This window comes from Tachysurus vachellii, chromosome 24, assembly GCF_030014155.1.
Source record: "Tachysurus vachellii isolate PV-2020 chromosome 24, HZAU_Pvac_v1, whole genome shotgun sequence".
Lineage (NCBI taxonomy): Eukaryota > Metazoa > Chordata > Actinopteri > Siluriformes > Bagridae > Tachysurus > Tachysurus vachellii.
This window is the reverse complement of record NC_083483.1, coordinates 879,602-894,601: the sequence shown is the minus strand read 5'-3', so window position 1 is coordinate 894,601 and position 15,000 is coordinate 879,602. Positions and strand designations below refer to the sequence as shown.

General features: G+C 42.2%; 1 protein-coding gene across 1 annotated transcript in view; it reads left to right on the top strand.

The window, feature by feature from the left end:
* Nucleotides 1-2,072: 2,072 nt before the first annotated feature.
* Nucleotides 2,073-15,000, top strand: part of myo15ab (myosin XVAb) — a 41,557-nt gene continuing 28,629 nt past the window's right edge. The window contains exons 1-15 of the mRNA XM_060861091.1: nt 2,073-3,878; nt 4,335-7,871; nt 8,458-8,540; nt 8,654-8,717; nt 9,006-9,115; nt 9,972-10,046; nt 10,200-10,290; nt 10,981-10,986; nt 11,077-11,180; nt 11,278-11,341; nt 11,493-11,606; nt 12,138-12,299; nt 12,380-12,493; nt 14,589-14,647; nt 14,834-14,957. Of these exons, the coding sequence (XP_060717074.1) occupies nt 2,073-3,878; nt 4,335-7,871; nt 8,458-8,540; nt 8,654-8,717; nt 9,006-9,115; nt 9,972-10,046; nt 10,200-10,290; nt 10,981-10,986; nt 11,077-11,180; nt 11,278-11,341; nt 11,493-11,606; nt 12,138-12,299; nt 12,380-12,493; nt 14,589-14,647; nt 14,834-14,957 (6,513 nt within the window). The remainder of the gene's footprint in view (nt 3,879-4,334; nt 7,872-8,457; nt 8,541-8,653; nt 8,718-9,005; nt 9,116-9,971; nt 10,047-10,199; nt 10,291-10,980; nt 10,987-11,076; nt 11,181-11,277; nt 11,342-11,492; nt 11,607-12,137; nt 12,300-12,379; nt 12,494-14,588; nt 14,648-14,833; nt 14,958-15,000) is intronic.

Here is a 15,000-nt window from a genome sequence, read left to right as displayed (position 1 = left end):
ACTCTTAGATGAAATCTAGAGTAAATCTGGAGATGAATCACTACATTTTTATTCACCAACACTGGACTGAGTCTTTATGCACCTCTTGACCTAAAGTAGTTTTCTGATAGTTACATTAGGGCTTGGCTTCTATAGGTCCATCCTTACAACACAATTTTTAATTACTCCTGTTACTTTTATGGTCAGACTCCATATAGAAGATGTTCATCATTATGTGACCTTTCAGTAGCGTTGGGATTAGCGTTGGGGAAGTCGTGGCATAATGGTTAGAGAGTTTGACTCCTAACCCTAAGGTTGTGGGTTCGAGTCTTGGGCCAGCAATACCACGACTGAGGTGCTCTTGAGCCAGGCACCGAACCCCCCCAACTGCTCCCTGGGCACCGCAGCATAAATGGCTGCCTGCTGCTCCGGGTGTGTGTTCAGGTTGTGTGTGTGTGTATTCACTGCTGTGTATGTGCACTTTGGATAGGTTAAATGCAGAGAACGAATTCTGAGTCTGTGTCCCCGTACTTAGCCGTATGTCACGTCACTTCATTAAATTATGTCAATACTTTAACAGACATCATGTGGGAATCCTTCAGTGAATGATTATATAAACTACATAGTGCTCTGGAATGCGCTAAACCTCTGTGATGTATTACTGTAGTGTTCATAAGGGCTGCATTTGGTTTAGTCTCTCTCTCTCTTTCTTTCTTTCTCTCGCTCTTTCTGTGTCTCAGTGTGCCTACATTATTCATGTTGGAATGAGACCTGAGCTAAAGTTACATCAAGGCTAGAAGACCTGACAAATTAATGCTCTTTCTACATTCCCACATCAGCACAAACACTGACACAGATCCTCTGACACAGTTACTTCACCCCTTGCTAAGTCACTCATGAAAGGTCTAACCGAACCGATCCGGTCAAATCCAGGAACTAGTCATGTCCTGTTTAGGCTCCTTGCGCACAGAGCCTCTGTGTCTCAAGTAATCAACAGGAGATGTGAACGTGTGGAAGAGAGGGATATAGAGAGGAACTCGCTTAACACGTGGAACTGTTTTTTGGTCTTTCAAGAGGAACCATGAGGACGATTTACACGATTAGACAGTGAGTACATCATAAGGTAAGAAAACTTCTTTTAGAAACTTGAGCTTTCATGTCAATGGACCTCATTTATCCCTGAGAGATTTTTAATATTGTCGATTTTCTTTGTATAGAGTTTTTAAAAGTGGACATTGTTACAAAGCAGTTTTACAGACGTATAGAACTTTAGGATGCAAATTTCCTGTTTTTCTATTTATCCATAATGAGCAAGTCAGAGGTGATGAAGAAACCCCCCCTGAGAGAAACCAGATTTATCCTCATCAGGGTGACACTGGATTATGTGATTATAAAATAATTTCCCTTCTATAACTGTGTACTATATGGTCAAAAAGTGTGATTGTGTAACCAGGAAATTTAGTCTAGGTTTAACATTAACTCTTATTTGTTGAAGTTTCAAATGTTCCTTAATGGACGCTTGAGTGCAAATCTGTTTATGGTCATTACAATCCTAAAGCTATCACAGCAAATGTAGTCTTAAGCCAATGTAGCAAATCTGTTCATATCCATTGGATTTCAAAGCCATCTTCATGGTTTCTAAGTCGTACCATACATCCTAGGTATCTAGGCTGTCCATGTGGGCCATCCTAAGCAGCAGCTAGGGGTTATTAAATGATGAATCTGCCCCCTCCTGTAGTCTTCACTATTTGCAATACCAACAAGTAGCATACATCTTTTATTGATGTAGATATGGCGGATAATAAAAAAACAGAAGTTCCCCAGTTCCCAGTCAACACAATATGACTGGGGGCCAGTGCAGCATGGACAAGATAGGAGGGATGTGTTTATATCTTCTGGTTCTGGTTCTGTTGGAATTAATATTCATACCACATTATACCACATCACTTATGCAAATGATCCTGTGAACAATTTATGAACAAATTAGTTTGTATCCTGCTTGATAAATGAGACCCATTGTCATTAAATGTAGTCAAATGCTGTTAATTAATTTGTCTTTTTATTTGTGAGGCTGAAAACAGAAAAAGCACAAAATGCCAGGAAAAAAGGGGGACTCAAAGTCAGCCGCGAAAAAAGGAGGGAAAGCAGAGCCAGAAAAAAGCAAAGGCAAAGAAGAAGAAAAAAAAGGGAAGGATGACAAAAAGGGTGCTAAAGATGACCAAAAGGGAGGAAAGGATGATAAGAAAAAAGGAAAAGAAGACCCCAAAGGTAAAGGAAAAGATGATGGAAAAAAAGGAAAGGACAAAGGAAAGGGGGCGGCGAAGGTGGTTAGTGAGTCAGAAGAGGTGTCAGATGCAGAGCCCATTGAGGATGATGAAGAGGAAAGTGATGAAGAATCAGATGGGGATGCACACAAGCGTGGACATGGAAAGGCTGCCGCTAAAGGCAAAGCTGCAAAGGGAAAGTCCAAATCCAAACATGCTGCATCAGATGAGGATGAAGATGAAGAAGATGAAGAGGATGAGGAAGATGAGGAAATTGAAGAAAGTGAAGATGACAGGAAAGGAAAAAAGAAATCAAAAGATGCACATAAATCCAAATCTAAATCTGAGGGAGAAGGAACAAAGAAAAAGGCAAAAAAGAAGGACGAGGTTCCACCCGAGGCAGCACCAGAACCTACAAAGAAACTATTTGGCTTCCCAGGAATTGGGAAGAGCTCAAAGAAGCGACTACAAAGTACATCTAGATTATTTTTAGGTCTTGGAAAGCAAAAAAGTTTTGTGGTGAGAAAAAAGAGAAGGAAGTCTGTTTTGAAGAATGCCCCGAGGCTTCTGATGCGCTTCAAAGCCAGTAAGAAAAAGAAAAAAGAGAAGGAACAAAATGACCAGTTGGGACGCAAACCATCCTACATGTTACTTAAAATCGGTGGCAACAAACCAGCAGAGAAGAAATCAGGGTTGTTCAAAGGACTTTTTGGAAAAAAGAACGCTGATGATGGGTCAAATTTTAAAAACCAAAGTCTGATATTGGGTAAAGTTGCTGGAGCAACAAACTGGCTAACTAAAAAATTCCTCTCAACAAAATTAAAACAAAGACCATTTGACAGAAATCACGGCCGCTGGGGAAAGTCAAGTAAGAAACGGTTTCCTGGTGGAAGTCGACAAACAAGCGTGCGAGGACCTGACGGGCATCACAACTATGCATATGAACATGATTTTGATGACTATGACTACAATAACCAGGGTAGAATGAGAACTGGTGCATTTAACAGACAGTCATTTCAGAGAAACCCAAATTGGTATGAAGATCCTGTTGACTTCTATGAAGCACAGTCACATGATCAAGGCTATTATGAATTTGATGAATACTACAACCCACACATGGACATACATGATGGAGGAGAGTATTATGACAACGGCATGGGATACAATAACACATATTCTGCACAACATCAAATGGGCTACTACCCAGAGGAGATGGAGTACTATGACCCACGTGTCCCCATGGATACATACTACAATGACAATATGGGATACTATGATGAGAACCAATATTTAATGGAGGATGGTTATGAAAATTATGAAGATGAAATTGAGTTTTATGACCAACCTCAGTTTGATTACTATGATGACCATCAGGAATTCTATGACAATCCATATGGTGAAGTTGGAGTAGCTGATCCATACATGACTTCATATGGAGCTTATGAAGATCCATATCTCCAGGATTACCATCTTAATTACAGTGAATCAGGGGTTAACCCATATCTTGAATCTTCCTATAATATGTACCAGCCATATAGTTATACAATGCATAATGTCATGGAGGGTGATGAGTTTAATGATGTTTCTGCTGACCAAATGGATCATGAAGACATGTTCAGAGTTCCAAGGCCTCAAGTAAATCTTTTTGGCAAAAGAAAAATACCATTTGAATTTTCTTCAATGCCAACACAATACTATCCTGAAGAGATGTCACAGGTTAATTATACAAATGTACCATTCATTCCTGATGCATTTATGGATGGTGCTTTTTCTGCACCAGTACATACACAAGAACATATGCATCCAGGGTTACCTCAGATTCCCACACCAACTGCAATGTTAATTAAGCATGCTAATAGTCCTCAGGGGTTTGTGAGCGCTAACATTCAGTCCCCCCATATGTCACCCATGGCCCAAGGTGCTTATCCCCCCTCACCTACACCAAGCAGGAGGTCCATGGGAATGATGACTTCACCTGGACAAAGACCCCTGTCACCTATGTTAGCAAAAGAAAGATTCACAGAGCCATTAATGGATGTAGGCCCCCCACATCTTCCCATGCATAGACAAAGCTTTCATGCCTTTCCTCAGCCCTCTATACAGAGAAGGCAGAGCCCCTCTCCACAGCCCTCCATACGTGGACTTGGAGTTAGGGATATGCCTCCATCTCCACTAAGAGGGATGTCATCTCCACATATTCAACGCCCATCTTCTCCATTTGGAGAGAGAAAAGTCAGCCCTCCTGCTTCTCCAGCAGCCTTTAATCATTTCCAGCCTCAGGCCTCATTCATAGAAGCCAGGTCTTCCCCTATTCCTATGGCCCAGCAGATGCCTAATCGATTGTCCTCATTTCATACAGGCTCTCCAACTTCTGCTTATGGTTCCATTCGCAAGCAAGGCCCCCCCAATTTTCCCTCTGCCTCAATAAGAAGACCCAGCCCAGTTTCATCCCCATCAATAACTCATCATCCTTTTGGTGCAAGGAAGCTTCAAGGTTCCACATCTCCTCCTAGGCAAATGAGTCCTCCAACTACTCCTCAAATGAGCAGGCATCCTTTGGGAAGTGTTCAGCAGATGGACTCCAATAGGCCACGATCCCCATTCTCACCAAACAGACGATCACCTACACCTTCACGGAGAAGTTTTGCAATTGGTTCAGAATCACCACAGCCTCCATCTTCAAGATCTCCATCACCCAGCTTCTCCCGAAGATCTACCCGTCTTATGAGGAACCCACCCTCATTCGGATCACCTGGTGGTCAACTGCGAGGAATGGGGCGTCCAAACATTCCCATGGGAACAGTAAAACCCTCTCTAGGTCAAATGGGTCGTTTCGGTGCTTCAACCAAAAACATGTCACCTTCCAGAGCATCTATACATAGCAACAGATCGTTCATGGCTCAGGACGTCAGAGCGTCCCCAAAGCTTCCAGGTCAAAACCCAGGGATGGTCATAATGGGCCAAAGGCACTTCATTCCACCAGGACGAACAGGTTTCACACAGAATACACAAAGACCTGTTGGTCTTGGCCGTCCTTTGATGGCAAGGCAGTCTCTGAGGCGAGGACCCCCATCACCACAACCTTCTCTGAAACACATTGGTCCTATATCACCCCAACCTTCCATTAGGCATTTGTCTAGGCCAACTTCCCCTCACCCCTCTATCAATCGTGGCTCACCATTACCAAAGCGAACTCCTTCCCCTCGCACACCATCCATACCTTTTGTATCAAGTCCTTTTCAAAATGTTCAGATGTCCGGAGCATCTCCCTACACTACAGCAGACTTTGATCAAATAACAAATGTGCCTCAATCACCCAAATTGACCAGGGCTTTACAAAATCAGATTATTTCTAACGCCTCTTATAGATCACCCTTTCAGCATCCTATGCAACCTAATGCCTCAGAAGTCATTGGTATAGAGCAGTATCCTGAACAACGATCACCCCAATTATTACATGAATTACAAAATCCAAATTTGCGTAACAATCATCTTATGCCAACTTATACCTCTGTACCTCAAGTTGCACCAGTACAGCAGTCCTCTGAGAGACTAGCATTGCCTGTTATATCAAACGCTTTGCAAAATACCCAGGTCGGTGGAGTACCTTTCATCTCACCACTGCAAAGACCAGGCTCTCCATTAGCTCCTGAAGTTACACATCTTCCTAGTTCACCATCATTACTGCCATCAATGCCATCCTATGGTCATGAAACAGAAATGCTTAGACAGGGTCCAGGTCAGCCTGCAAATCCATCACTTTCCAGTGCAATTCAAAATCCTTACCTTCATAATGCTTCATACAAATCAGTTCTACAAATGCCTGCCTCCCCCTACTCACCAGTTATGTCACAATATGATTATATAGAGGAGCCAGGCCCTGGCCCCCTCCTCACCAATGCTCTTCAAAATCCCAATGTCCGAAATGCTACTTACAGAACACATTTACAAAGGAGAGGATCAAGACATGCTGCTAGCCCAAGGAGATCACCAATTCTCTCAAATGCTCTACATAACCAACAAATACGGAAAGCTTCTTACCAAACACAAATGTCTTATCCAAGCAAAACCTACGGCTATGTTCCCATGAACGGTTATACCCAGGGCCCTGTTCTGTCAGATGCACTGCATAATACTCAGGTTCGGGGTGCAGCCTACAATCTGCCAGGTGGCACACTGGTACATGGCAATCAAATGGTGGCTCCAGGTACCTCTCCAATGCTTACTAATGCCTTACAAAATCGTCAGGTTCGGACTGCTTCCTACAGACTTTCAGATGGGACCCTAATAAATGTGGAACCCTACCAACAACAACCCTTGTCTCCAAACATCTCAAATGCCTTAGGTAACACAAACCTCAGATATGCCTCTTATAGACTACCAGATGGAACTATAATCACCACAGATTCATCTCAAGAACAGCAGCAACAACATTCTTCTCCAAATCTTACCAGTGCTTTGCAGAATCCAAACCTTAAAAATGCTTCCTACAGACTTCCAGACAATTCAGTTATGTCAGAATACCACCAGAAGCAAGTATCTCCAAATCTGTCCCGTGCCCTTAGAAACAATAGCATTCGAAATGCATCCTATAGGCTGCCAGATGGAACAGTTATTTTTACAGAGCAACAAGTGGAACCAACTTCACCAGCCCTGTCAAATGCACTTCGGAACCCAATTATTCGAAATGCATCTTATAGATTAGGTGATGGCACAATTATTGTTCCTGATTATAATCAGTCAAAATCTACCTCCCCAAATTTAGCGCATGCACTTCAGAACACTCAGATGCGGAATGCTAGTTACAGATTGCCAGATGGATCTATTATAACCACACAACTTTCTACACCTTCCCCTAATTTGTCAAGTGCTCTGCAGAATCCAAACATGCGTCATGCTAACTTTCGGCTACCTGATGGCAATATAATCAGTGCTAATCCGGTTCATTCACCTAACCTGGCCAGTGCCCTCAAAAATGCACACATCAAAAAGGCCTCCTTTAGGCTTCCAGATGAATCTGTTTTTTTAAGTGCTACACCAACCAGTCCAAAACTGGCAGAGGCCTTGAAAAATGCAAGCCTTCGCAAAGCCTCATACCGACTACCAGACAATTCTCTTATCTCATTGAATCCTCCGACAAGCAATCCAAAACTTTCACAAGCCATTTTAAACAAAAATCTCCGTAACGTTATGTACCGTTTACCCGATGAATCCATTCTCAGACAAGGTTTTGCAGTTTCATCATCACCTCAATTGAAGGATGCTCTAAAAAACACTGGCATAAAGAATGCCTCCTACCAACTGCCTTCAGCACTATCTACTGTTACAGCATCAGGATTGATTATTGGGCCGGATGGCAGGTATGCAATTGTGTCCCCACAAAGAAAAGGTCCTGAAGAACACTGGGCTATGAATGCCAGGGATAGACAAAGTTCAGAGGATGTGTGGGCTGCAGAGAGGGTTTTACCTCATGGAACTGTACAGAATCTTACCAAGTGGTCCATGTACCGGGATGAAAACATGATAGATCACCTTTCTCTACCACCTCTCGGTGTTGGGTCCAGGGAAGGTGAGGTACAGTGGGTACCAGATCGGGATGGGGAGCCCACAGGTCAATGGTATGATAAGGTAACTCAGTTTATTTAGTTTTTTTTAATAAATTGTTGGAACTAATCTTATAAATGTTTTCAAATAAAAACATAAAATATTTATTCAGACGATAATGAAACAGAAAATATGTAGCTTCTTGAAGTATTCTTGAATTCTCAACACCTAATAAACATTTCAGAAATCTGACTAGATTAATACATAATAAATGTAATTCAATTAAAACCTGGTATAGTTTTACATGTTGGTAATAAAGGAAAGGTCACTGCTAAAAGCCTATGTGGGTTTAAGCTTGCACAAAAGGCCTGGCCAAGCTTTACTATCTCCAGCGGGGCTTAGCTGCAGACTCTTTGAATATATGAGATTTACAAGACTGATTATATCCATGCTCAGGTTACCTCAATGACAGCTGGCATCACTACATTGATGTGACTCTGGCCAGAATGGGTGCCCACTGACCTAATTTGTTAACTTTAAAAGGCTAAATAATTTAGGCTTACAATTAATCCACTTGAAATCAAAGTAATACATATTAAGTACAATGATCCTGCTTGAGCAGGATCGCAATTATGTACCTGAAAATAACTACTTCCTGTTTTGTAAACAGATGTATTCTATAAGAAGTCTGCCTACCATGAGTTACAGAGAGAAACAAGAAGCCGACGGACTTGAGGACATGACACAGTTGGAGTAAGATCAAAATAAACATAAGAAACAATGCACAATACTCTAAAAAAGTTTTTTTTTGATCAGAAATGACATTAAAATTTCTGATTGTAATTTCTGATTTATCTTTCCCATAGGGAATTAACAGAGGCAGCTGTTTTAATGAACCTGAACACTCGATTTGAACGGGAGCTCATATACGTGAGTCAACATACTGTGCTGTTGACGATAATAAATGAAGTTAACACGTATCAACAAAAATGTCACCACTGATACGATGTTATGGAAACATTTATTCAGCTTTAATTGAAGGAGTCCATCATCTTATCTTGTAAAAACCTTTGAGTCCTGCTTTAGGGACCCGTGATAAAAGAAATATAATAATAATAATAATGTAGCTTATATTCCATTGTTGATTCACTGAATTTGTAATGATGTCAATATTACGGTATCGCTAACCTTTTTTCCATCTTTCTTCCCTTTTTGTAGACTTATATCGGCTGCATTCTGCTGTCAGTGAATCCTTACAAGTTATTGAACATCTATGGGACAGACACGGTCCTGCAGTATAACGGCCATGGCTTAGGAGAAAACCCACCGTGAGTGTAGAATTCAAACTGATAGCTTCATCTGCACAAACCTGCCATCAAAATACACCACTGTCACATTTCCTGCAGTATTAAGTACAGTATTTTACAGTGACACGAAAGATGGTGTAGTATATTCAAGCTTGCTGGGGAAATTTTATTTGTCTTGTTTTGCCAATTAATTTCAGGAGAAAGTAGCTAACAAATGTTAGTCAGTAGTCAAGTCGCTAGATGATGTCATAATAATGCAACGTATCTTAGTTGGGAACAAAAGTGAACAGGGACTCATCATTTCAAACAATAACAAACAATAATCGGTTAGCGGGAAGTGTCTTGATCTGTGATTTGTCGTTGGAAACAATGGTGATCTGTGATTGGTCATAAACCTGCTCCCTATATCCAGCAGCTGTGATGCGACCTTGAGAGGTGCGTCGAGTATCTAGTGCGTTGTCACTAACATCTGATCACTAGAATTCATGCCAGGCTTGTAAAAAAGGGTCGAGTGACGATGCCATTGAGTTGACAACACTGTGTGTGTGTGTGTGTGTGTGTGTGTGTGTGTGAGAGAGAGAGAGAGAGAGAGAGAGATAGTAACCATCTCATATTCCTTTAACCTGCTGTCTTGTTACTAGCTGAATACAGTAGATGGACACATCTTGTAACGTGAGAATAATCCACAGATTGTCTTGCTGTGTGTTAGTGTGATGTTTAAAGACAGAATGACATCAGTGCTAGAAATGATACCTGCCGCATTCTAGGTTACTTACATTTGAGTGTCCCTAATAATTTAACAGAACACGAAGTTCAGAGGAAGTTCAGAACAAAAATTCTAATTCTTATTTTTTTGGTTTGTTTGCACTTTTTCTAGTCACCTTTTTGCAATTGCGAATCTTGCCTACACAACAATGATGGATGTCAAGCAGAACCAGTGCATCATCATCAGGTTAGTGTTGTTAACGAATGCCATTTAAAGGTCCATATAAATACGTAAATACGACATGTAATAAATAATTAAAGTCCACAAAAAGGACTCTGCATTGAGGAGATGGAGCTTAGCGACACAGTAGATGACAGTGTTATTGTGTTGATGTTTTAGTGGAGAAAGTGGATCAGGAAAAACTGAAGCCACCAAACTGGTCCTGAGATACCTGACTGCCATTCACCATGAGCGGAACGTAACACAGCAGGTACTCAAGATGCTTCATGAACATCCTACTACACTTATAAACAAATCAAAAGTGTTGCTGTGATGTGACGAATGAAACTCTTCAGGATGTGATGTTACAGGAAAATAATGTAAACATTATCAGGCCACATCACACCACTATGTCTTTGGTTATTTTCCTATAATAACATTCCCTCAGGGGGGCACGGTGGCTTAGTGGTTAGCACGTTCGCCTCACACCTCCAGGGTTGGGGGTTCGATTCCCGCCTCCACCTTGTGTGTGTGGAGTTTGCATGTTCTCCCCGTGCCTCGGGGGTTTCCTCCGGGTACTCCGGTTTCCTCCCCCGGTCCAAAGACATGCATGGTAGGTTGATTGGCATCTCTGGAAAATTGTCCGTAGTGTGTGATTGCGTGAGTGAATGAGAGTGTGTGTGTGTGCGTGGGCCTGTGATGGGTTGGCATTCCGTCCAGGGTGTATCCTGCCTTGATGCTCGATGACGCCTGAGATGACGCTTGACACAGGCTCCCTGTGACCCGAGGTAGTTCGGATAAGCGGTAGAGAATGAGTGAGAGAGTGAGTGAGTGAGTGAGTGAGTGAGAACATTCCCTCATGTGTGTATAGAGCTGTATTGTGTGTCTGTTCCTGTTCCAATCAAAAGTAACACGTCGCCCTGTCTGTTTGTCGCCGTCCTTCGTTCGCGCTTCCTCGCAGATTGAGGTGAGAATTAATTGTAGTTAATTTTGTATTTTCACTTTTTTGGATTGTAAATAAAATCAGAGCTAACTAGAGAAAATGCTCAAACACCAGATCCTGGAAGCAACTCCGCTGCTGGAATCTTTTGGAAATGCCAAAACGGTGCGGAACGACAACTCCAGTCGCTTTGGGAAGTTTGTCGAGATCTTTCTGGAGGAGTGAGTCAAAACGTTAACGTTAGTGAGACTGAGATGTTTTGTGTGTGTTTGTGTGTACTGTGTTACTAAACACTGATTTGTTTATATTTTTTTAAAGAGGAGTGATCAGCGGTGCCATAACCTCACAGTATCTACTGGAGAAGTCCAGGATTGTGTTTCAGGTGTGGGACAGTAATCATTTTTATTTCCTTTAAACTTGCTTCATAGATGTCATAATAGACACAAAACAAACTAACAGAATGCAGTTAATATTCATGGCTGTGTGTGTGTGTGTGTGTGTGTGTGTGTGTGTGTCTGTGTGTGTGTGTGTAGGCAAAAAATGAAAGGAACTACCACATTTTTTACGAGATGTTGGCCGGACTCCCTGTTCACCAGAAACGTGTCTTCTACCTGCAGGAGGCCGAAACCTACTACTACCTGAACCAAGTACTCCACACACATACTGTATACACTGTGCATAAGTATTCACACCTCCACCCACCCCCATTTGGAAGAGCCCAAAGTGTGTTACCTAAACAAACAGCATCATAAAGACAGAGAAGCTAATCCAGAATGACGTGTTAATCATTTGGTAATTAAAAGGTTTCACAAACTTTAAACATCCTGCAAGGCAACAATGAGTTTAATAACGAAGAAAATCACAATTCTGCATACATCAATATAAAAGGAAGTTAATCAGAGAAACAAGTCAGAGGCCAAGTGTAACTCTGAACATGATGCTACCACCACCATGCTTTAATGGCCAGATGCTTGTTTGGTCTCGTCAGACCAGATCCAGTCATTTATTTGTACACATTGTGTTATTGTTTCAGTTACTGCTTGATCCTACTGTATAACAAATGGATCTCATCTATAAAACGTTCCATATCAACATTTAATTACATAAAACATCTCTAATAATTAATAGTACAAATTAGCAGTCAGGTTGTAAACCATCTAATGTGACTGATACATCAGGGTGGTGACTGTGAGATCGACGGGAAGGACGATGGCGAGGACTTCAGGAGGTTACAGAGTGCCATGGACATTCTCCACTTCAGCCCTGAGGACCAGAGCAGTGTGTTCCGAGTGCTCTCATCCATCCTCCATCTGGGCAACATCTTCTTTCACAGATTTGAGGTAGCAGACACATGCACATCGCTTTTCAGCATCATAATGCGCACCTCTGTATTTATCTCCAGCTTTTTCCTCTTTCTCAGGCTGAGGTGCATGAAACGACCAGCGTTGTAAGTGCTCAGGAGATCCGTGTGGTGGCCGAACTGCTCCAGATTTCTCCAGAAGGTCTGCAGAAGGCCATCACCTATAAAGTGACTGTAAGTTAAGATACTTATGTCTTGATACTGTGGATTTCCAGAACGTGTGTAATTGTTGTTCATCATGACGGTTAAGTTTCCTGTAAGGAGACATGCAGAAGTCAATCATAAAGAGATCTTCACTAATCGAAGCAGAGACTGAAGGATAAAACTGCAAGTGAGTGAAAGAGAAAGAGGAAGATATAAAGTGTTAGAACATCTTGAGATGGGAGCTGGTTGCCAAACAGTTTTCAGAGGATACGCTTAATTACTGCAGGTTTTGAGTTACGGAAACCCGGTAACAGGATCAGGGCTTTGCTCATCGACTACAATAGACTCATTCTCAGGAGACTGTCAGGAAACAGTGTTACGTCATGGTGTGACGATGAAGTCAGCCCTCGTTAAACTGACCTCTTATTACATGTTCTCGAGAAACGTCTCAGTCGTGTGTAACGGAGTGGAACATTTCACCAAAAAAGTCAGTCGTTCCCGCCTCCGCCTTGTGTGTGTGGAGTTTGCATGTTCTCCCCGTGTCTCGGGGTTTCCTCCGGGTACTCCGGTTTCCTCCCCCGGTCCAAAGACATGCATGGTAGGTTGATTGGCATCTCTGGAAAATTGTCTGTAGTGTGTGAGTGTGTGAGTGAATGAGAGTGTGTGTGTGCCCTGTGATGGGTTGGCACTCCGTTCAGGGTGTATCCTGCCTTGATGCCCGATGACACCTGAGATAGGCACAAGCTCCCCGTGACCCGAGGTAGTTCGGATAAGCGGTAGAAGATGAGTGAGAGTGAGAACATTCAATTATAAAGAATATACTGAACATAGGGGGGCACGGTGGCTTAGTGGTTAGCACGTTCGCCTCACACCTCCAGGGTTGGGGGTTCGATTCCCGCCTCCACCTTGTGTGTGTGGAGTTTGCATGTTCTCCCCGTGCCTCGGGGGTTTCCTCCGGGTACTCCGGTTTCCTCCCCCGGTCCAAAGACATGCATGGTAGGTTGATTGGCATCTCTGGAAAATTGTCCCTAGTGTGTGATTGCGTGAGTGAATGAGAGTGTGTGTGTGTGTGTGTGTGTGTGTGTGTGCCCTGCGATGGGTTGGCACTCCGTCCAGGGTGAATCCTGCCTTGATGCCCGATGACGCCTGAGATGAGGCTCCCCGTGACCCGAGGTAGTTCGGATAAGCGGTAGAAGATGAATGAATGAATGAATACTGAACATAGTGTGTTGAGTGAAAAGGAGAATCTTAGATATGTTTATTAACATATATCTTCTAAACTCCATCACAGGCAGAGCTCATAAAGGGCTCAATGTACAGTATGGACGTCTCCTAAACGCACCGTGTGTTAAATCATCCCGTACCGCAGCTCAATCGTTGCACCGCATCAGCTAACAAATATAGCTGTTTGTCTTAATATACGGATTGCTTTCTTTCCAACAATTTGTGTGCGTAACTGAAATAAGTAACCGGTTTAAACTCAGCAGTGAAAATCTGTAAGTAAAATCTTTCCTGTTACTGTGAAGGATTTATGTAGAAATGATGAAAACAGAACTGTTTGTCCAGCATCCTCAAAATCATACCAGTGTCAGTATGAGATCGTTTCATCACCCAGAAGTCACGAGTAACCCAACCCGTGCTTTTAACTAATTAGCTTGGTTTAACTTGGGTTAGCTTTGTTATTTATTACAATCAAACTCCTGCCTTTTTCATACCTTACAGTTGGGTTACAGTAGGATGTGTTAAGCAGTAATTCTACACAACTCTACTTTCTCCTCAGGCCTCAGAATGTGCTGTGATCCCTGTATTACCCCTGTGTGTATGTTTATGTGAGTGTCATGCTGAGCATCTTGCTCTTTTAATAAATAACGCCGTTATCCGGAGGCCACGGGTTTGAGTTTACACCTTTATCAGGATGAAATCAACTATCACCTAACACCGGATCAGTTCCACCTGCTGTGTGTGTGTGTGTGTGTGTGTGTGTGTGTGTGTGTGACCCTTGATTCTTACGGCTCTTGTTCTAATTCCTAATTATACTTCACTATCAATTACAGCAGAAGAATTAAACTCACTAGTAATTTACTTGTATAGAGTTTTTATTTATTTATTTATTTATTCTTTACAGGAAGCAATGAAAGAGAAAATATACACTCCCCTGACTGTAGAGAGCGCTGTGGATGCCAGGTATACTCATAAACACGCACATTATACACACAGGACTGTACACATTTTTACATATAGCTTATTATTCCCGCGTGCGTAATCGTTTCTATAGCAACGGCTAACGTACTGTCCGACTTGTTCCCATATGTTCTCTTATAAATGACGTATTAATCATGTCTTCTTATTCTTCTTATTTTTATTTTATAGAGATGCCGTTGCCAAGATCCTCTATTCCCTGCTCTTTCATTGGTTGACGGAACGGATCAACAGTCGTGTTTACCCGAGAAACGAGGCTCTGTCCATATCTATACTGGACATCTATGGATTCGAGGTATGTGATAACACGATACCGCACAAACCTCGTTCCTTTATCT